This window comes from Panthera pardus, unplaced genomic scaffold, assembly GCF_024362965.1.
Source record: "Panthera pardus isolate Hobbes unplaced genomic scaffold, ASM2436296v1 HiC_scaffold_6, whole genome shotgun sequence".
In the NCBI taxonomy this organism is placed as follows: Eukaryota; Metazoa; Chordata; class Mammalia; order Carnivora; family Felidae; genus Panthera; species Panthera pardus.
The window spans coordinates 42,695,926-42,718,941 of NW_026526991.1; the positions used below are offsets into that span (position 1 = coordinate 42,695,926).

The 23,016-nt window shown below is 36.7% G+C and overlaps 3 protein-coding genes across 11 annotated transcripts in view; 1 reads left to right on the forward strand and 2 right to left on the reverse strand.

Moving 5' to 3' along the window:
- GLIPR1L2 (GLIPR1 like 2) overlaps positions 1 to 7,652 on the reverse strand; it is a 31,138-nt gene extending 23,486 nt beyond the window's left edge. Inside the window, exons 1-3 of the mRNA XM_019454671.2 lie at positions 7,378 to 7,652; positions 4,981 to 5,226; positions 2,503 to 2,606 (exon numbers count right to left, since the gene is read on the reverse strand). Coding sequence (XP_019310216.2) covers positions 2,503 to 2,606; positions 4,981 to 5,226; positions 7,378 to 7,611 — 584 coding nt within the window. The 5' untranslated portion in view covers positions 7,612 to 7,652. The remainder of the gene's footprint in view (positions 1 to 2,502; positions 2,607 to 4,980; positions 5,227 to 7,377) is intronic.
- A 30-nt stretch (positions 7,653 to 7,682) lies between these two features.
- The window catches only part of CAPS2 (calcyphosine 2), a 115,992-nt gene continuing 100,658 nt past the window's right edge, over positions 7,683 to 23,016 (forward strand). For all 9 annotated transcript variants that reach the window (XM_053894612.1, XM_053894613.1, XM_019455134.2 and 6 more), the window contains exon 1: positions 7,683 to 8,546. The gene's annotated coding sequence lies outside the window, so the exon portion shown is untranslated. The remainder of the gene's footprint in view (positions 8,547 to 23,016) is intronic.
- The window catches only part of GLIPR1L1 (GLIPR1 like 1), a 35,891-nt gene continuing 35,563 nt past the window's right edge, over positions 22,689 to 23,016 (reverse strand). The window contains exons 5-6 of the mRNA XM_053894616.1: positions 22,931 to 22,957; positions 22,689 to 22,842 (exon numbers count right to left, since the gene is read on the reverse strand). Coding sequence (XP_053750591.1) covers positions 22,751 to 22,842; positions 22,931 to 22,957 — 119 coding nt within the window. The 3' untranslated portion in view covers positions 22,689 to 22,750. The remainder of the gene's footprint in view (positions 22,843 to 22,930; positions 22,958 to 23,016) is intronic.

The window sequence follows — 23,016 nt, forward strand, 5'->3', positions numbered from 1 at the left end:
TTCCCTAGAGCTTTAGAGATAAGAACTCAGCCAAGTTCTTGATTTTGGTCTTTGAGACCCTGAGCAGAGAATCCAGCCACACTGTGCATGAACTTACAGTCTATAGAACTGTTTGATAAAAAATGGGTGCTGTTTTAAGCCACTACATTTGTACTAATTTATTATGCAACAATAGAAAATCAATGTACATGCTAAAACCCTAATACCATAGTCTAGAGGCACCTGACTACCTCAGTCAATAGAGCGTGCGCCTAAGCCCCACACTGGGTGTAGAACTTACTTAAAAAGAAAAGAACCAATCATAGTCTATAGCCTGTCATATAGAAACAATCTTTTTTTTTTTAATGTTTATTTTTGAGAGAGAAAGCACAAGTGGGGGAGGGGCGGAGAGAGAAGGGGACAGAGGACCCGAAGCAGGCTCCGTGCTTGCTTGAACTCACAAACTGTGAGATCATGACCTGATCTGAAGTTGGACACTTAACGGACTGAACCACCCAGGCACCTGCTTTCCTCTTTGAACTCATATTTCCCTATACTCAATGCTTAACACAACAGCAAGGATAATTTTTTAAGTGTTCTTTTCAAAACATAGATAAGATAATGTCACTCACGTGCTTAAGACTTTCCAATGGCTTAGCCATTACTTAGAATAAATTCCAAAATCTTTAACATGGCTTATGGTATACTATTTGGTATAGCTGTCACCTAACTTTCTACCTCAACTCCTACTTCTAAGCAGTTATTCATTTCTGAAACATGCTAAATCTTTCCCAGCTCAGAGACTCTGTGCATGCTCTTACTTCTATCTGAAATATTCTTTAGTCATCTTTAGACCAAATGCTACTTTCTCTTGCAACTACCCTATCTGTATTCCATACTGGTTATTCCCTATCTGCTTATCTTGCTTTATGTTTTATGGCATATTTTATTATCTAATTAAATATTATCTATTTATGTGTTTACTTATTTATTGTTTGTCTTCCTTCCAAGACTAAAAACTAAATATGGTCAGCCTTTTTTGGTCTTGTTGGTAGATAGATCAGAGCCTTGTACAGTGTTGCTGAGCGCATAAATGAAGACTAGTGCCCCAAAGGAATCTCTTTCTTCCCTCACGTCAGTACCCAATTCTCTGAATTTTCAATACCAATGAGTAGTTAACTTTCAAAAGTTTCTCCATGTAATAGACATCATCCTAATGCTTTCAGTCTGTAGAAATGAAAGGGAGCCTAAAAGGTTTTGTAACGACTCTACATCCTGAACTTGTTTTGCATGACTGTGTTCAAAGTCAGTAAAACTCCTCTCAGGAAGGGACTTTCTGAATCTAATTTGATTTATATCATACTTCTGTTATTTTCCCTATCCAGAGGAATACAATCAGTAATCAGTAATCAATGTTTGTTTGTTTTGTTTTGTTTTTCTTTTTGGTTTAGTCCCAGAGCATTTTATTTGGCAGAAATTCTTTCTCAATCCTAGCTTATAGCTAATTTTACTGTTTTCTTGACCTATTGATTAGGATATTTTCTCAGTTAGATATTTTAATAATATTACTTATAGTATCATCTTGACCTATAAGAAAATTTCAGAATTTCCAACAAAGCTCTCCAGAGATGAAGGCTATTTTTGAAGGTAGTTATTTCTTGTCTTAGGAAGGTATTCAAGTGTGGGATAAATAATGACATGGTAAGTCAGTGGAAAGAATTCAAGTTTCATATGGATAGATTTACTAGGAGACTTTTTTTTTTTTAACATTTATTTATTTTTTGAGACAGAGAGAGACAGAGCATGAACAGGGGAGGAGCAGACAGAGAGGGACACACAGAATCTGAAACAGGCTCCAGGCTCTGAGCTGTCAGCACAGAGCCCGACGCGGGGCTCGAACTCACGGACCGTGAGATCATGACCTGAGCCGAAGTCAGACGCTCAACCGACCAAGCCACCCAGGTGCCCCACTAGGAGACTTTTAAAGTACTCTTGCATCTTTGAGATATTATGATTTTTTTATATGAAGGAGACTAGCCTCAAATAATAATACAACTTGCAAAGGATGGTCAATTAAAAGTGTCTTTCAGTTACAAAACTGATGCACTCCTGAAACAACTCTTACAATATACATTTATTGTATACACAATCTAGATTATACACAATCTAGATTTATACACATCTAACCTTATTTTCCTTTGACTTTTATTACAAATATGGGAATAAACTATTTTGGAAAATAATTTAAATCCTATGCTCATTAGACTAGATATTGTGAAATAATACTAACGTTAAATTTTTTTAGTAAGTAATACTTGGCTAATTTATACATTAAATCGATATGCCCAAATATTACTTATTTCATTATAGAATTGAAAATATTTCAATATAAATCTTCAATATCTTATATTTAATTATTTTACAGTTTACAAAGACATTTAGAAGAATATATTGAAAGTTAGGAAAACCTAACCTTGAAAAATTACCAGTTTAATATTCTTTTTAAAATTTAAAGTAACTTACCCTGGCGCATAGTTGCAAATGAAAACTGCTGCATATCTAATATTTTCAACTTTTGCACACTTAGTAACAGCACAACCAACTTTGTAAGATGTGTTCCAAACAAGCTAAAATAAAGATTTCAAAGAAAACAAAATTTGATTCTAAACATTTACTCTGCCACATTATAAACAATAATATACTCAATTTACAAAGAACCTTTAACCAAGCATTTTAAGGAATATGAACTATTCTTCATTTGGATGCAGGTAGAAATTTTTTTTTAATTTAAATCCAAGTTAGTTAACATACAATGTAATAATGATTTCAGGAATAGAATTTAGTGATTCATCACTTACATATAACACCCAGTGCTCATCCCAACAAGTGCCCTCCTTAATGCCCATCACCCATTTAGCCCATCCCCCACCCATTATCTCACTAGCAACCCTCAGTTTGTTCTCTATATTTGAGTCTCTGATGGTTTGCCTCCCTCTCTGTTTTTATCTTATTTTTGCTTCCCTTCCCCTATGTTCATCTGTTTTGTTTCTTAAATTCCACATATGAGGGAAATCATATGATATTTATCTTTCACTGACTGATTTATTTTGCTTATCATAATATACTCTAATTCCATCCATGTTGTTGCAAATGGCAAAATTTCATTCTTTTTAATCACCGAGTAATATTCCATTGTATGTATATGCCATATCTTCTTTAGCCATTCATCAGTCAATGGACATTTGGGCTTTTTCCATACTTTGGCTATTGTTGATAGTTGGGATGCAGGTAGAGAATTATCACAGATTTAGGGAAGCATTTCCCAAACTGTACTTGGAGAAACTTTTAATAGGTTCTACCACTGTAAACTTAGGATAAAGAGTTTGAGAAACACTGATCCAGAATGGTTTAGAGTCAAAGGAAGGCACACATGCTGAATCAATTTTCAAACTCCTGTTGAATCTGAGAGTTCTAGGTTATGGCAGATAGGAAGAGGGAAAAGGAGGAGAAAACGTTTTGGAAGACTGGAAGTTGTGCATAGAAAGGAAAAAAAAACAAACATCAAGATTAAAGAAGGAAAGGAAAAGCTATACAAAAGTAGAGAGTAACTGAATGCAGTCAGCATTTCTCTATTCTTTTGTTGAGGAAATTCCATTATGAAATAAAATAGAGTCTGGGCCTGCAATTTAAAACAAATGAATAAAAGAGCAGGTTTCTATAAAAGGAAAAAAAGGTCTTGAATTGGAATGACAATATGAGAATGATTAAAGATGTTCCAGAAATTCTCTGTATGACTTTAGTATTTCTAATACTTCCACACAACTTCCACATAACAAGAAAGTGTTTGGTCTCGTTAACCTCTGTGGAAGAAACAGTTTCTGGTTTCCTTTCCTTTTTATCCCCAGTCTTAGTGGTTTTAAAAGTGTGATTCTTAAAGAAATAGTGATACATTAAAAGAATAGAGAATAGAATGTCTGCACCATTTGAAATGGAGTTAAGTAGGTAAGATACAAGAAACAAAAATGTCTATGATACCAGAAATAAAGAGTAAAATATAACAGAGAAGTAGATCATGGAGTAGACATGATTAATTTACTGGGATTATTAAAATCATATTAAGGAGTCTGGCTTTGATATGAGTAAGACAATGGAGAACCACTATAACTTTCTAGAAGAAGAAAGAACAGTCAAACATCTTTTAAAACATGATTCATTTGATGGAACATAAAGACATGAGTTCAACATGTCTTAAAGTCATAAGATTTTAAGTTCTGCATAAAACATGACATCAGATTTTACTGATTAAAAAATAATAATCTCTTAAATCAGCTTGGAAGTTCATCTAATAATTTCTTGATTCCTGGTACAAATATTTATAGAAGACCAAAATAATGTTATATTGTTGTCGTGTTGAAACATCTTGTCCATGACATGTGGATAAGACAAGGTCTCTGTACTTAGTGTAGCATCATATATAAAAAGATGATTATAAATAATGTGATATGCAAAATAATAAGTGTAGAGGAAATAACAAGTAGTTTAGTATTCTTGGAGCATAAAATGTAAATGTGGATTGTTAGACAGGAGACAGGAAAATAATGCTATTAATTTGTACTTAACATGCTTTAATCAATCAGTTATACAGCAGTATGTATACTGATCTGTGCAAAATAATCAAGTCTTTTACTTATGTTTATAGGCAATAATTTAAAAATAATTTTTATTTCCTGTTTCATCCTTTTCCAGTATGTATTGCTTTTAGAAAAGTACCTTTCATTTTTGGGTATGGAGATGAGATTTACCACATTTAAAGAAATGTTTTAACTGTATGGTTCATGTAATAGATGGAATTATAGACATTTTGAAGATCTAGGAATGATTAGAATTTCGATTCTATTAGAAGTAACTTACCATTTGGGTTAATTTATAAAATTAAAAATAATAAAAACTTAGTGGTAAAGCAATTAAGGAGTCTATTGAATTAATATAAAAATTAGATACCTGTTTATAATTAGAACAGTCACTAGAGCAACTGTCATTTTCAATATGGTACCTTTTCTTCTCTTCATACCAACTTCTGATAGCAATATTTGCGGTAAATTCATTTTCGGGGCCAATCCACATATTTTCACCAATACCATTAAATTTAGGATGGGCCATGTTTAGTTCTTCTAAATGAGGATTATGCTCACGCAAACATTTTTTCCCCCATGCTCTAGCAGTCCGTGACAAAGCTACATCCCAAGTCTGAAAAAAAAATGCAAAAATCAAAGAAAACAAAATAGTAATGAGCATTTTTTGTTGTTGTTGTTCTCTAAATTATTTTCCTAGAGTTCTCATATTAGATTTAAGGATACAATACTAACTTTGTGCTTATGGGTCTGGTTTGTGGAATTTCTATGGGGGAAAATGCTTTTGAGTTAATCATAAATGAAATAACTATTTCTTGAGGGAAAGGACTACCCATATATTTGTAATTAAAAAATCAGATTTTAAGATGATGCAAATGGTTATAATACTCTTACATGTAGTCTATTCAGAATATATACTTTTAATCTCATTCCTTTTATGCATAGTAATACAATAATTTAAAATATTTATCTAAGAACTATTTATTGAATACTGAGTATATGCAAACTATTGTAATGTGAGAAATAAAATACAAAGTCTGGCATAAATTTTCTCTTCTATATTTTATAGATAAGATTTTAACACATAGTGGTACTTGGTAAATATTATAAAAGAGGCAAATGTAAAGTTTTATGGATAGTCCCAGAAATGTAAGAAAATATCACAAGATACTGTTTCCTGGCTAGCCCTGGAAATATGCAGAAATGTGTAATTTTATCATTATTTAGAGACTCATTAAATTCAGCGGTTGATTAAGGACAAGAACAAAAACAGCACCCATAGATAAATCAGCATAATAGTTGTAAAATCAAAATGCTTTGTACACATGTTATAGTATATCTGAAAATAAACATTTCTGAAAACTAATACTAAGATTTCCTTAGAGTTTTCTTAATTTCATAGATTATACATAAATATAGAAAATATAGAAAATAAATCATGCCTTTAGAATACTTCCCACCACCAACATTCCTCCCCAAAGGTAACAGTTGTTAAAAAAATTGCTTATGCATACATTTCTCTATGTCTATATACATACACGTACAAACATATTCAAATATAAGATACAAGTGTGGATGTTTCAGGTAGGTATTGTGCGATTTTCTTTCTTTGCACTATTGTAATCATACTATACACAATATAACTGGCCTGAAACTTGGCAGTTTTCTTTTAGATTTTTCCATTTTAGCACAGTTTGATCCACCTGTTTTACAAACTCTACATTCTATTCTGTAGTATGGATAGCATATAATAAATGTTACCATTCCACTATTAATGGCCCTTTAGTTTTCCATTTGCAAACAATGCTCCAAGGACTATCCTCCTCCTGTCTTATTTTGCATACTGTTTACACATCACAAGCTTACTACATACCAGTCACTATTCTAAATGTGTTTTAAGTATTATTTCACTTAATTTTCACAATAATTCCACGAGTGATGTATTATTATTACTGTCTCTAATTCACAAAAGAAGTAAAACAAAAGAAAAAAAATTAAGTAGTTGACTTACAGCTACTTATTGCCAGTAAATTGTGGAGTCTGGATTTGAATCCAGTAAGTCTAACTCTCAACTTGAAGTTTGTAAGCATTTCGGTCATTGCTTCCCATGACCGTGTGCAAATAAGTTATAACACATTGCTGGTATTTACTTAATTTGGCGCAGTCCTTTAGAATAGCAATTGGTATATATCATATAAATAAAAATATCATATCCTTCATCTGTTTATCCCCTTTCTCGAATTTGTCTAAGGAACTAACCCAGAAGGAAGAAAAGACTTATGTCTAGAGAAACAGTCCTTGTGATATCATTTATAATATATGTTGGAAGCTCCTAATTGCCTGGTCAAAGAATATTTACCCAATAAATTTTGCAGCCATTTCTAATGACAATCACGAAGACGGGAGGCAAGAGAAGCAGTTGATGAGATGTAAAATAGAAATAGGAGAGGGAAAGAAGCAAGAATAACATTGTTCAGGGAAGGCAAAATTAGGGCCAGGACTAGGACGAGGTGACTGAGACATCCCCTTAGGTGAGTGCCTCTACAGATCCCAGCTCCCTGCAAAATCTTGGTAATAACTGTGTGTCACACAGTGGTTTCTATTTCTTGAGTGTAATCACTTCAAGCGTATTTTAAACCCACAGTGACGTGCAGTTCCCCGCCATCCGTAAGCCTCAGTGAAGCAGTGGCCCGGGTTTCCGAGGCCGAGCAGTGGCGTCGTGACAAGGAGGTTGTGGGCGGTTCGGACAACCGCCTTAGAGCCTCACCATGAAGCGCAAGTTAGACCCTCCGGGGGAGACGTTGCCCCGGAGCTCATTGTGGAGGTTCACGTACTCATTGATAAAATGTACTTCCTCTTCGTGAGGCAAAAGTTTCGTGTTCACACCGGAATCCGGCAGCAGTACCCAGAGTTCACACAGCCACAGCTTCAAAAGAACCCCTCCTATCCGAGGAAGCGATTGGGCGGACCGCCCGGGCGCTAAGGTCCTAGGGGCGTCCATTGTCCGCCCGCCGCAGACAGGCCAGTGCGCACGCGCCGGCCCGCCCGGGTGCCCAGCCAGTCTACGTGGGCGCGCGGGCAGGCGGGTCCGCCTCTCTTGGGAGCCGAGGGAGAAGTGGGGACGGAAGAGGTGCGGGGTGGAGAAGCTCGTCAGAGCTGTCTGCTGAACTAAGCGAAGAGTCTTGAGTTAAATGAATGCAGGCTTTTCAGGAAACTGATGTGGCTGAATATTATCCAGAGTTGATTTCTGACACCAGATGATGTGTCATCGTTTATTAATGAGCCGTCTGCATACCGATTGGCAATTGCTGAATAATGAACACGTCGGAGGAACCTTCTAATTATGCAAGGGGAAATGAGCTTTCGTCTGTGATACAGATGAAAATGCAGTTAATCTTTTTCTTCCATTCTTGTCTGTGGAGTTGGAAGTGTAGTGCAGGACGCGCCCTTTATTTTCCTCTTGGACAAAAGTATTTCCTCTTTAAGGTGGACTTCCTCATTGAGATTTTCTCTCCGTGTTTTTTTTTTTTTTTCTTTTCAAAAATTTATTTTGGGAGAGAGAGAGTGCTCGTGGGGTAGGGGCTCTTACAGAGAGGGGAGAGAGAGAGAGAATCCCAAGCCATCAGTGTGCAGTCAGCAGGGAGCCCCATGGGGCTTGAACTCACAAATGGACATCATGACCTGAGCAGAACTGGAGTCAGGCGTTTAACCCACCGAGCCACCCAAGTGCCCCCCTCTCTCTGTGTTTTAATAATCTTTTGTGGGAACCACAGATTATATGGAAAAGTGGAAAGCTCAGCTTTTAGGGCATAGACTAGGAATCATCAAATTCTCATAAGGTTAAAGTACTTTCATTTCTCCTCACTCACACTGTATTGACAGCTTGGAATATCAGTATTCATCATCTCTGGCAAATCGTCTTGTTCACAGTAGTAGGTAAGAACTCATTTCTTGTTTTCATTTCTTTCTTTCAGACAGAATGGTTAGTGTCTTAGCAGATTTTGGCCGTGTCCCTTCACCTCCAAACATTTTGCTCAAGAAAATTTGCTTTGAAGAATGTAAGTTCTAGGCACAAGATAAAAGCACGTGTTTGTTTTGGGGTACACATTTGCATGTAACATATGGTGTTCAATAGCATCAAAGGGTGATATTTGAAATCGCCCACATGGGATAGAATTTTGCCACAAAGAAAGCATTTGACTGGTTGGTGAAAAAATATCTAAAAAAAGTGTGCTTTAAAAAATTATGATGTACACAATTGAAAGCAGCAGACCTCACAAGATGGTTTCATTCATGCCATTATGCTTTTAATAAATATTTAGTACCAGGCAATGTGTTAAATAGTTGAAAAAGACCCAGACTCTGCCTCCAAATAGCCTGCAGTTTAAGAGAACTAGCAAAGTGGTAACTCTTATATCATGTGATAAACACAAAACCAAAATGCTAATGCAGCATGTATGGGACAACTAACACCCTTTTTGAAGACCATGGAATCCTTTTTAGAGAATGTGACATCAAGAAGGTGAAGCATACAGGTGACAGAGCACATTCTGAACAAAAGCAAAAAGCATGTAAATATACTAGGAGGTCTAGAAAGGCTAATAGTATTTTCATACCACCAGAGCCTATTTTAGGGGTGAAGGTGGCCAGTAGTAAAAGATGGAATTCCTTTATTGTGTTGGTACTGTTTACGAAAATTGCTGTATTAAAGCACAAGATACATAATGCAATCTTAAATTAGGAAGAAATTTTAGACACTTATACTCATCCCATGTATTGGACATGTGCTTTGACACATCATTAGTAGGTGATCATTATACCTCTGCTTAAATAATTACACTAACGAGGAAGTCACTGTCTCTTAGGTAACCCATTCTATTGAGCTGGACAGCACACTCAGTAGTAAGTATTTCTTTAGGACCTCCTATGGTGTCTGAGTCCCCGATAGGTATTAGAGCTACAAATGCTGAACAAGCCAAATATGTCATCTATCCACATGAAGTTTTAGTTAAAGGTGATACAGACAAGTCATCAAATAATTATAATGCAGAGTAGTAAATTCTATTTTTAGTTCATTTCAAAAACTCCTTTCTATGTGTCAGGCATTATTTTATTTTATTTTTGTTTTTTTTATTGTGATAAAATAGACATTAACATAATCTTTACCATTTTAACCATTTTTAGTGTAAAATTCAGTGGCACTTACATTCACAGTGTTGTATAATTGTCACTACTGTTTTCAGAAATATCTAGCGCTATTTTAAAAGCTTGGAGAATATCAACTCGTTTAAATCATAAAAGCCTTAAGAAACTGACGCTATTATTATCTCTGTTTTACAGATGGAAAAACTCAGAAAAAGAGGTCAAGTAATTTGTCTAAAGTTCCCCAGCCAGTAAATAGTAGAGCTAGTTTTCAGACCCAAGTGACTCAAATGGAAGTACAGAGGAAGGGCACAGGAAGGCATCTAGTTTAGTTTGTGTAGAAAGAAGTTGGGTTTCAGGAGGATGTTCTGCAAATATTCAGTCTTTCAGATATGTGAATGAATTGGTCCACATCATGTATTTTATATAAGAAGTGTTTTATTTTTTTATTTTTTATTTATTTATTTTTTATTTAGTCTTCTTTTTTTATTTTTTATTTACTCTTCTATAAGAAGTATTTTAAATGCATTACATACTAAATACATTTTTTCAGAAATTATTATTCAGAATAATTTCAGAATTATTTTTCATATTTTCAGGTGGCATGTAATATTTGAGGATTATTTAATCATTGTTTAACATTCTATGTATTAAAATCACAGATTGTGATTACAGTATATCAGTACTGTAGGGGCCAAGGGCACACTGCCCCAAGATGGGCCACTTGGCATGAAGACTACTGTGAATTAAAAAGCAATCAAAACCCAGTAGATTCAGGAAAAGCTGTTTACCCCTTCCCCCTGCCCCAACAACTCCCTAAAGAGAATTTAGATGGAGGACCTTCTCTAGGAAGAGTTATCACCGTAGATTACTACATTATACTGTGAACTAGGTATGGTAGACAGGGCCTGTTTTTTTTGTTTTTAGAATTTTTTTAATGTTTATTTATTTTTGAGAGAGAGAGAGAGAGAGACAAAGTTTGAGTGGGGGAGGTGCAGGCAGAGAGGGAGACACAGAATCTGAAGCAGGCTCCAGGCTCTGAGCTGTCAGCACAGAGCCCGACGCAGGGCTGGAACTCACGGACGGGACCGTGAGATCATGACCTGAGCCGAAGTTGGACGCCCAACCAACTGAGCCATCCAGGTGTCCCAAGCAGGGCCTCTTTGATCAAAGTCCTCTATGTCCCATTGTTTCTGAAAGGCCCAGCAAACATTTATCAAGCATTTACTCTTTTCCCTTTTCCTGTGAATCGCATTCCTTCTCTTTGAGATCCCAGATCTCTATTTCTTCTTAGTTCAGAATGACATACATATCTCATTTTGCCTGTCTTTGGAATTCCTATGTCTGTTTGGATACCCCATACATACATAATTAAGTTTGATTTTCACCTGTTAATCTGTTTCATATCATTTTGATTCTGAGTCTGGCTAGAAGGACCATGAATAGGAAAGGAAATCTTCCTCAACAGTACCAAAAGATGTGTTTTCTTTTCAGTTCTTACAGTTTGTGATTTTTTGAACTTTGAAATTTTGGCCTATTAATCGAGCCCTCAAAGACGTTTTAACTTTCTTAATTTTGAAAGTGGTGATATAATTTAACACATTAAATTTCTTGAAGGCACTGGAATTGTTAGAGGATGCTGACAGAATCATCTGTTTCTTTCCAAGCAATGTGAAAAATAAATTACCACTAAGATTTTACTAAAATTCTGCTGCAGATGTTCTTTTTGAGTACCCATTTATTTTTCAGTTGTGTCTAACAGAGATAATGCCTTTACTTGAAAAATATGAGCAATTTTAGGATATAGACTTTAAGCTTATCTCAGATGACTTTGGACTTAAGTTTTCACTTTCTGTACAGTGTGCTTGAAATTTTAGGGAAATAATGCTCTAATTCTGTACTCGGATTTTGATAAGAACTAGCAAGTTTAAACATACATTTTTATGTACACCTAAGGAGAATGATCATGCAGTATGGCTAAAGCTATGATGTGTGTTATTTTGTTGTCTGTAAAGATGTTACTGGAAAGACACTGTTTTTACTTTACTCTTGCTCTTTCACTTTTCTGTCACCTTCACTTGATTGATCTTTTCTATAACCCAAAAATTCAAATTATGATAATGGTGTGTGAGAAGTGTTATAAGAGAAAACCAAAATGATGGTATAAATAAAATTCAACATTTGAAATGGAAAGATGGACTTTAGTTCATGAAAATCTAAATAGGGGACAACTGAGAAAGATATTTGCTAGATAAATGTCAAAAGATTAAAATCAGCAATGTGCCATTAAGGCCCATTTAAGAATCACTTAAAATTCCTAAGAAAATGAACAACACCATTGGAAAAATAGATGGAGATGAGTAGGCACTTGACAAAAACAAAACAAAACAAAAAAATGGAAACTCTAGGGGAAATATTCATGTAGCATCTATTATTTTCACATGTAGGTAAGATGTGTAAAACCAGATTCCAGGTTGAGTTTGGGTCTCAGGAATCAAAATACAGTTTGCCTCTATCTAAAAGTCAAAGCCATAAAATTGAGTATAAACCTGGTAATATTTACATTAAATTTTGACTCCTAAATTTATATAACTTTGGTATTCTTGAGGTCAATATTTATTTAGAGTGGTTAAATGTATGCAATAACTCCTAGGAATCCTTGACCAAAGGACAGCATTCCTCATGCTGTCTTAATAACTCTCAAAAAGTATATTTGTAAGTCTGAATGCAGTTAAAAAATATGTTTAAATCTACTAGTAGTTCAAGAAATGAAAACTGGGGCAGCGGGGTAGCTCAGTCAGTTAAGCGTCCGACTCTTGGTTTCAGCTCAGGTCATGGTTTTAAGGTTTGTGGGATGGAGCCCCACATTGGGGTCCACAATGATGAGCCTGCTTGGGATTCTCTTTCTCCCTCTGTCTCTGCCCTTCCCCCTCTCATGCTCTCTCACTTTCTCAAAATAAAGAAACATAAAACAAAGAAATGAAAATAGCATCTACCTCACAGGATTATTGAGAGGATTATGTAATTGTTATATGTGAAGCACTTAATGCTTGGCACATTGTAAACATTACTTACTACTAGGTATTATTATTATTAAATTAATATTATTAATAAATACTATCTCATTTTTATTTACATTGACAAGGACTAAAATTAATTTTTAACAGCATGGTGTCAGACATGTTATGCATTTTTAGTACATATTTATTAAAATATTTTTATAAGGAACAAATCTAATATGTACAACTCCACGTGAGTTCCTGGTGCTTTTTGGACAGGGGGCATTGGCAGAGTGGTGCATGTCTTTCCTAAGGAGAAATGGAAATTCTACAGGGAGTGATGATTATGGGATTTGTTTATTTCTTTTGTTGCAATGTATGAACCTGGGTAGATTTAATTACAGAATATATTACCTGGTTTTAACTAAGCTAGCCATTACAAAATGGTCATATGTTTTGCTGAAAGGAAACTGTAGACTGATTATAGTTGTAAAGATACAAGCAAGCAAACAGTATCAGTTGTTTGATTATTATTATATTCCTGGCGTAATCATCTCTTTAGCATTAATTAAAAATTTTTTTTTAACATTTATTCATTTTTTCCCAATATATGAAGTTTATTGTCAAATTGGTTTCCATACAACACCCAGTGCTCATCCCAAAAGGTGCCCTTCTCAATACCCATCACCCACCCTCTCCTCCCTCCCACCCCCCATCAACCCTCAGTTTGTTCTCAGTTTTTAAGAGTCTCTTATGCTTTGGCTCTCTTCCACTCTAACCTCTTTTTTTTTTCCTTCCCCTCCCCCATGGGTTTCTGTTAAGTTTCTCAGGATCCACATAAGAGTGAAACCATATGGTATCTGTCTTTCTCTGTATGGCTTATTTCACTTAGCATCACACTCTCCAGTTCCATCCACGTTGCTACAAAGGGCCATATTTCATTCTTTCTCATCGCCACGTAGTACTCCATTGTGTATATAAACCACAATTTCTTTATCCATTCATCAGTTGATGGACATTTAGGCTCTTTCCATAATTTGGCTATTGTTGAGAGTGCTGCTATAAACATTGGGGTACAAGTGCCCCTATGCATCAGTACTCCTGTATCCCTTGGGTAAATTCCTATCAGTGCTATTGCTGGGTCATAGGGTAGGTCTATTTTTAATTTTCTGAGGAACCTCCACACTGTTTTCCAGAGTGGCTGCACCAATTTGCATTCCCACCAACAGTGCAAGAGGGTTCCCGTTTCTCCACATCCTCTCCAGCATCTATAGTCTCCTGATTTGTTCATTTTGGCCACTCTGACTGGTGTGAGGTGATATCTGAGTGTGGTTTTGATTTGTATTTCCCTGATGAGGAGTGACGTTGAGCATCTTTTCATGTGCCTGTTGGCCATCTGGATGTCTTCTTTAGAGAAGTGTCTATTCATGATTTCTGCCCATTTCTTCACTGGGTTATTTGTTTTTCGGGTGTGGAGTTTGGTGAGCTCTTTATAGATTTTGGATACTAGCCGTTTGTCCAATATGTCATTTGCAAATATCTTTTCCCATTCCGTTGGTTGCCTTTTAGTTTTGTTGGTTGTTTCCTTTGCTGTGCAGAAGCTTTTTATCTTCATAAGGTCCCAGTAGTTCATTTTTGCTTTTAATTCCCTTGCCTTTGGGGATGTGTCAAGTAAGAAATTGCTACGGCTGAGGTCAGAGAGGTCTTTTCCTGCTTTCTCCTCTAGGGTTTTCATGGTTTCCTGTTTCACATTCAGGTCCTTTATCCATTTTGAGTTTATTTTTGTGAATGGTGTGAGAAAGTGGTCTAGTTTCAATCTTCTGCATGTTGCTGTCCAGTTCTGCCAGCACCATTTGTTAAAGAGACTGTCTTTTTTCCATTGGATGTTCTTTCCTGCTTTGTCAAAGATTAGTTGGCCATACGTTTGTGGGTCTAGTTCTGGGGTTTCTATTCTATTCCATTGGTCTATATGTCTGTTTTTGTGCCAATACCATGCTGTCTTGATGATGACAGCTTTGTAGTAGAGGCTAAAGTCTGGGATTGTGATGCCTCCTGCTTTGGTCTTCTTCTTCAAAATTACTTTGGCTGTTCGGGGCCTTTTGTGGTTCCATATGAATTTTAGGATTGCTTGTTCTAGTTTTGAGAAGAATGCTGGTGCAATTTTGATTGGGATTGCATTGAATGTGTGGATAGCTTTGGGTAGTGTTGACATTTTGACAATATTTATTCTTCCAATCCATGAGCATGGAATGTTTTTCCATTTCTTTATATCTTCTTCAATTTCCTTCATAAGCTTTCTATACTTTTCAGCATACAGATCTTTTACATCTTTGGTCAGATTTATTCCTAGGTATTTTATGCTTCTTGGTGCAATTGTGAATGGGATCAGTGTCTTTATTTGTCTTTCTGTTGCTTCATTGTTAGTGTATAAGAATGCAACTGATTTCTGTACATTGATTTTGTATCCTGCGACTTTGCTAAATTCATGTATCAGTTCTAGCAGACTTTTGGTCGAGTGTATCAGATTTTCCATGTATAATATCATGTCATCTGCAAAAAGCGAAAGCTTGACTTCATCTTTGCCAATTTTGATGCCTTTGATTTCCTTTTGTTGTCTGATTGCTGATGCTAGAACTTCCAACACTATGTTAAACAACAGCGGTGAGAGTGGACATCCCTGTCGTGTTCCTGATCTCAGGGAAAAAAGCTCTCAGTTTTTCCCCATTGAGGATGATGTTAGCTGTGGGCTTTTCATAAATGGCTTTTATGATCTTTAAGTATGTTCCTTCTATCCCGACATTCTCGAGGGTTTTTATTAAGAAAGGTTGCTGAATTTTGTCAAAGGCCTTTTCTGCATCGATTGACAGGATCATATGGTTCTTATCTTTTCTTTTATTAATGTGATGTATCACATTGATTGATTTGCGAATGTTGAACCAGCCCTGCATCCCAGGAATGAATCCCACTTGATCATGGTGAATAATTCTTTTTATATGCTGTTGAATTCGATTTCCTAGTATCTTATTGAGAATTTTTGCATCCATATTCATCAGGGATATTGGCCTGTAGTTCTCTTTTTTTACTGGGTCTCTGGTTTAGGAATCAAAGTAATACTGACTTCATAGAATGAGTCTGGAAGTTTTCCTTCCCTTTCTATTTTTTGGAATAGCTTGAGAAGGATAGGTATTATCTCTGCTTTAAACGTCTGGTAGAACTCCCCTGGGAAGCCATCTGGTCCTGGACTCTTTATTTGTTGGGATATTTTGATAACTGATTCAATTTCTTCGCTGGTTATGGGTCTGTTCAAGCTTTCTATTTCCTCCTGATTGAGTTTTGGAAGCATGTGGGTGTTTAGGAATTTGTTCATTTCTTCCAGGTTATCCAGTGTGTTGGCATATAATTTTTCATAGTATTCCCTGATAATTGCTTGTATCTCTGAGGGATTGGTTGTAATCATTCCATTTTCATTCATGATTTTATCTATTTGGGTCATCTCCCTTTTCTTTTTGAGAAGCCTGGCTAGAGGTTTATCAATTTTGTTTATTTTTTCAAAAAACCAACTCTTGGTTTCGCTGATCTGCTCTACAGTTTTTTTAGATTCTATATTGTTTATTTCTGCTCTGATCTTTATTATTTCTCTTCTTCTGCTGGATTTAGGCTGTCTTTGCTGTTCTGCTTCTATTTCCTTTAGGTGTGCTGTTAGATTTTGTATTTGGGATTTTTTGTTATTTCTTGAGATAGGCCTGGATTGCAATGTATTTTCCTCTCAGGACTGCCTTCGCTGCATCCCAAAGCGTTTGGATTGTTGTATTTTCATTTTCGTTTGTTTCCATATATTTTTAAATTTCTTCTCTAATTGCCTGGTTTACCCATTCATTCTTTAGTAGGGTGTTCTTTAACCTCCATGCTTTTGGAGGTTTTCCAGACTTTTTCCTGTGGTTGATTTCAAGCTTCATAGCATTGTGGTCTGAAAGTATGCATGGTATGATCTCAATTCTTGTATACTATGAAGGGCTGTTTTATGACCCAGAATGTGATCTATCTTGGAGAATGTTCCATGTGCACTCGAGAAGAAAGTATATTCTGTTGCTTTGGGATGCAGAGTTCTAAATATATCTGTCAAGTCCATCTGATCCAATGTATCATTCAGGGCCCTTGTTTCTTTATTGACTGTGTGTCTAGATGATCTATCCATTTCTGTAAGTGGAGTGTTAAAGTCCCCTGCAATGACCACATTCTTATCAATAAGGTTGCTTATGTTTGTGAGTAATTGTTTTATATATTTGGGGGCTCCTGTACTTGGCGCATAGACATTTATAATTGTTAGCTCTTCCTGATGGATAGACCCTGTGATTATTATATAATGCCCTTCTTCATCTCTTGTTACAGCCTTTAATTGAAAGTCTACTTTGTCTGATATAAATATGGCTACTCCAGCTTTCTTTTGACCTCCAGTGGCATGATAAATAGTTCTCCATGCCCTCACTCTCAATCTAAAGGTGTCCTCAGGTCTAAAATGAGTCTCTTGTAGACAGCAAATAGATGGGTCTTGTTTTTTTATCCGTTCTGATACCCTATGTCTTTTGGTTGGCACATTTAGTCCATTTACATTCAGTGTTATTCTAGAAAGATATGGGTTTAGAGTCATTGTGATGTCCATGGGTTTCATGCTTGTAGCGATGTCTCTGGTACTTTGTCTCACAGGATCCCCCTTAGGATCTATTGTAGGGCTGGTTTAATGGTGACGAATTCCTTCAGTTTTTGTTTGTTTGGGAAGACCTTTATCTCTCCTTCTATTCTAAACGACAGACTTGCTGGATAAAGGATTCTCGGCTGCATATTTTTTTCTGTTCATCACATTAAAGATCTCCTGCCATTCTTTTCTGGCGTGCCAAGTTTCAGTAGAGAGATTGGTCACAAGTCTTATAGGTCTCCCTTTATATGTTACAGCACGTTTATCTCTAGTTGCTTTCAGAATTTTCTCTTTATCCTTGTATTTTGCCAGTTTCACTATGATATGTCATGCAGAAGATCGATTCAAGTTACGTCTGAAGGGAGTTCTCTGTGCCTCTTGGATTTCAATGCCTTTTTCCTTCCCCAGATCCAGGAAGTTCTCAGCTATTATTTCTTCAAGTACACCTTCAGCACCTTTCCCTCTCTGTTCCTCCTCTGGAATACCAATTATGCATATATTATTTCTCTTTAGTGCATCACTTAGTTCTCTAATTTTCCCCTCATACTCCTGGGTTTTTTTTATCTCTCTTTTTCTCAACTTCTTCTTTTTCCATAATTTTATCTTCTAGTTCACCTATTCTCTCCTCTGCCTCTTCAATCCGAGCCGTAGTTGTCTCCATTTTATTTTGCAGCTCATTGATAGCATTTTTTAGCTCCTCCTGGCTGTTCCTTAGTCCCTTGATCTCTGTAGCAAGAGATTCTCTGCTGTCCTTTATACTGTTTTCAAGCCCTGTGATTAATTTTATGACTATTATTCTAAATTCACTTTCTGTTATATTGTTTAAATCATTTTTGATCAGTTCATTAGCTGTTGTTATTTCCTGGACGATTCTGAGGGGAATTCTTCCATTTCGTCATTTTGGATAGTCCCTGGTGTGGTGCGGGATTGCAGGGCACTTCCCCTGTGCTGTCTTGAATAACTTGCCTTGGTAGGGGAGGCCGCAGTCAGACCTGATGTCTGCCCCCAGCCCACCACTGGGGCCACAGTCAGACTGGTGTGTGCCTTCTCTTCCCCTCTCCTAGGGGCGGTATTCACTGTGGGGTGGTGTGGCCCATCTGGGCTACTTGCACACTGCCAGGCTTGTGGTGCTGGGGATCTGGCGTATTAGCTGGGGTGAATCGGCAGGGTGCACAGGGGCGGGAGGGGCAGACTCAGCTCGCTTTTCCTTTGGAGATACGCTTAGGGAGGGGCCCTGTGGCACCGGGAGGGAGTCAGACCCGCCGGAGGGATGGATCTGCAGAAGCACAGTGTTGGGTGTTTGCGCGGTGCAAGCAAGTTCCCTGGCAGGAACTGGTTTCCTTTGGGATTTTGGCTGGGGGATGGGCGAGGGAGATGGCGCTGGCGAGCGCCTTTGTTCTCCGCCAAGCTGTGCTCTGTCGTTGGGGGCTCAACAACTCTCCCTCCCATTGTCCTCCAGCCCTCCCGTTCTCTGAGCAGAGCTGTTAGCTTATAACCTTCCAGATGTCAAGTCCCACTTGCTGTGGGAACACACTCCATCCGGCCCCTCTGCTTTTGCAAGCCAGACTCAGGGGCTCTGCTTGGCCGGCGGGCCGCCCCTCCACCCCAGCTCCCTCCTGCCAGTCAGTGTAGCGCGCACCGCCTCTCCGCCCTTCCTACCCTCTTCCGTGGGCCTCTCGTCTGCGCTTGGCTCTGGAGACTCCATTCTGCTAATCCTCTGGTGGTTTTCTGGGTTATTTAGGCAGGTGTAGGTGGAATCTAAGTGATCAGCAGGATGCCTGCGGTGAGCCCAGGGTCCTCCTATGCCGCCATCTTCCCAGGATCCAACATTTATTCATTTTTGAGAGACAAGAGAGAGACAGAGCACGAGGAAGAGAGGGAGACACAGAATCTGAAGCAGGCTCCAGCTCCTAGCTGTCAGCACAGAGGCCTACATGGGACTGTAACTCACAAACTGCGAGATCATGAACTGAGCTGAAGTTGGTCGCTCAACCGACTGAGCCACCCTGGCACCCCTCTTTAGCATTAATTTTTAATTCATTATTATGTCATCCTTTTCAGGTTCAATTATTGTGTATTTTAAGATATATATTGCTTTATTATAAAAATACATATGATGCATGTAATTAAATGATACATATATACTTTTTTTTTTAAAGTAGGCTCCATGCCCAATGTGCAGCTTGCACTCATGACCCTGAGATCAAGAGTTGGATGCTCCACAAACTGAGCCACCCAGGCTCCCCAATACATTTTTACTTTGATTCAAGTTTAGGGTTGCCAACTTCCTGGTTTGTTAGGGAATTCCCTGGGTTTAGTGTGTTTTTCTGTCCTGGAGAACTCCTCAGTCTTATGCAAACCAGGACCGTTGGCCACTCCCACTCTACTATATATATATATATATATATATTTTTTTTTTTTTTTTTTTTTTTTTTTTTTCCTCAGAAGGATGCATAATCAAAAAACTATAGAGACTACTGTTTAAACCATTTGTTCATGATTGTTTCCAAGGGGTAAGGATGGAATCAACCTGGCCCAACTAAGACTGATGAGTGTGATCACTTTACCTCTAAGTGATTAGCCAAATTTGTTTAAAATCAAACATAGCCTAGTAGAACAAGAGGATCCCCAGAAAAAAATACACTGTTTAAATCCTAAGTTAACTGCCTTCAGTAATTTGAAAAGGCCAAACCCAGAAGAGTTTGTCTTGTAGTTACAACTGAGTGAAATAGGAGGGTTATTTAAGGTCACAAAAGATCCTGCTCAGAGTAAAAGAACTGCTGTGATGTCAGGCCTCCCAAGATACCCTATGAAGAGTCTGTGGTTGTGATCATAAGGAATAGAAGAAACAATTCCTTGACCGAGAATTTTTTCTTCTTGCCAATGAGGGAAAGCCCCACTAAGTAAGACACCGTGTACTCCATTTACCCAGCCTCAATGTAGATAGAGAACTCTGCAAATAGAGACCCCCTTTTCTGAGAAATCACACTACTTACAAGTTCCTATAGCAGAGCCAACTTAATGTTCTGACAAATATTTCTTCAAAATCAGTGAATATGATTCTATAAAAATTCATTTTTTTATGTGTTCTGTAGAATTTAAGTTAATCTGATTTAAGGAAACAAGATTTTGGATGAATAAGGTATCTGCAGAAGTAAGGAGGTGATTATATTAAAAATCAGAGGATAGTTTTAATTATTCATGAGAAAGTTCAATTAAAAAAATCCATGAGGGGGGTGCCTGGGTGGCTCACTTGGTTAAGCACCTGACTCTTGATAATGGCTTAGGCCATGATCTCATGGTTCGTGGGATCTGTGCTGTCAGCACAGAGCCTGCTTGGGATTCTCTCTCTTCCTCTCTCTCTCTCTGCTCTTCCCCTGCTTACTCTCTCTCTTTCTCAAAATAAATAAACGTTTAAAAAATCCATGAAGGCAACATAATAATAATACAACAGATAGTTAAGTGTATGTGTATGTGTCAGTTTACCTTTAGTATATTTCAAACTGCAAGTTAATTAATTATGGATTTGAATCTTAACAATGCAATAGTTAAACAAATAGCAATAGTTTACTAAAAAGATAATTATTCATTTAATAGTTTACTAAAAAGATAATTCATTTTTTTATTTGATAATTTATTTTCAAACGCATGATGTCAAATAGCAGTGTGATGGATAATTTTATGTGCCAGTGTGGTTAGACTATGGTGGCAAGTGTTTGGTGAAACACTAGTCTAGCTATTTTTATAAAGGTATTTTTTAGATGTGATTAACTTTACAATCAGTTGGCTTTAAGTAAAGCAGATTACCCTCCATAATGCGAGTGGGCTGTATTCAATCAGTTGAAGGCCTTTAGAGCAAAGACTGAGATTTCCAAAAGAATGAATTCTGCTTTTAGATTGCAACATAGAAATCTGCCTAATTTCCCAGACTTCAGGCTCAAGACTGCAACAGCAACTCTTACTTGCCCTGCCAGCTTGTCCTACAGATTTCAGAATTGCTAGCTACCCCAGTTGTGTAAGCCAATTTCTTAAAACCTCCCCTCTCTCTTGGTCTCTGTCCCTGTCTCTGTCTTCCCTGTTGGTTCTGTTTTTCTGGAGAACCCTGACTAATACAAACAGATTTGAAATATAAGATCACTTTTCTTTTTTTTTTTTTTAAAGAATAGCAACAATCATCCAGCTATATGGAGATTCTTAGGTATTTGGCAATATAAACAACTATTAGTCATGTTAAAAATACATTTCAAAATGGTTTTTAATACCTATAGCTGAGGAAAGTCAGTGGTTGCTTTAGCTGAGAAGAAAAAGATCTAGATAGTTTAGTCCACAGGAGTGAACAATTCAACATAACTGATTTTTAAAACCGAATTAATTGAATAATTTTTTTTTTGTCTTCAGACAAAAGAAATGCTGCAATTGACTAATTCTTTGGTTTGTAGAAGTGTTGTTAACTGTATATTACAGTTGTATAGATTTAAAAAGGTATATTATTTTATACAGGACACATTTTAAAATAAAATCTTTAAGGGCTTAAAATTTAATCGATTTCCCTTTTAGTTTAATCTGTTCTCATCCATTTCCCTAACTATTGATTATGCCCATAATATGACATTATACACTATCTGATACTTTCCTTAATAACATTTTGTTTCTGAATAATGTTCATGGTATTCTTAAAGAAAACTACTGGTGTATGAGGAAAATATCTAATATCTGAAATGTTCTTTAAGTCTACTGTAACTAAAATGACAATCTAGAAAATTAGAGAATGGAACTTTTTTGGTCCAGTGTAAAATTGTAATTTTTATTTTTTATTTTTATTTTTTGTTTTCTGAATATAATTGTAAAATTGGCTTACATACAACACCCAGTGCTCATCCCAACAAGTGCCCTCCTCAATGCCCATCACCCATTTTCCCTCTTCCCCACCCCCATCCACCCTTAGTTTGTTCTTTGTATTTAATAGTCGCTTGTGGTTTGCCTCCCTCACTCTCTGTTTGTATCTTTTTTTTCCCCTTCGCTTCCCCATAGTCTTCTGTTAAGTTTCTCAAGATCCACATATAAGTGAAGCATATATCTGCCCTTCTCTGAGTGACTTATTTCACTCAGCATAATTTTTTTAAAAAAACCTTTTTTTGTTGTAACCCTTCTATACTACAATACGCTTTTGTTAAAATCAGACATTAAACTCGGATAACAGACAAAAGTGTAGAAATTTTAAGAATTAAACTGATGAGAGTTACATTTAGCCATAAACTATTCGTTTATTGTCATGTCTGAGAATTTTTCTTGTATGTAAATGATGATTAAAATAGTCTCAGAAGAACAGAAACTAGGCACAATGAATTACATGATATCTGCTGAGGTGCCTTCCCTTGTGGACTCCAATTTGGATATTCTGTCAATAAAACACAACAGTTAAAAGCTCCATTTAGTTTCAAGGGGAGGAAGTAATTGAATCAATATTGAAATAGTTTGATACGTACTTTCAGTCTTATCAAGTTCTTTATTACCTAAGATAGAAAAATATTAGAGAATTAAAGACATTCACTTGCTTTTCTGGCCTTTTAAA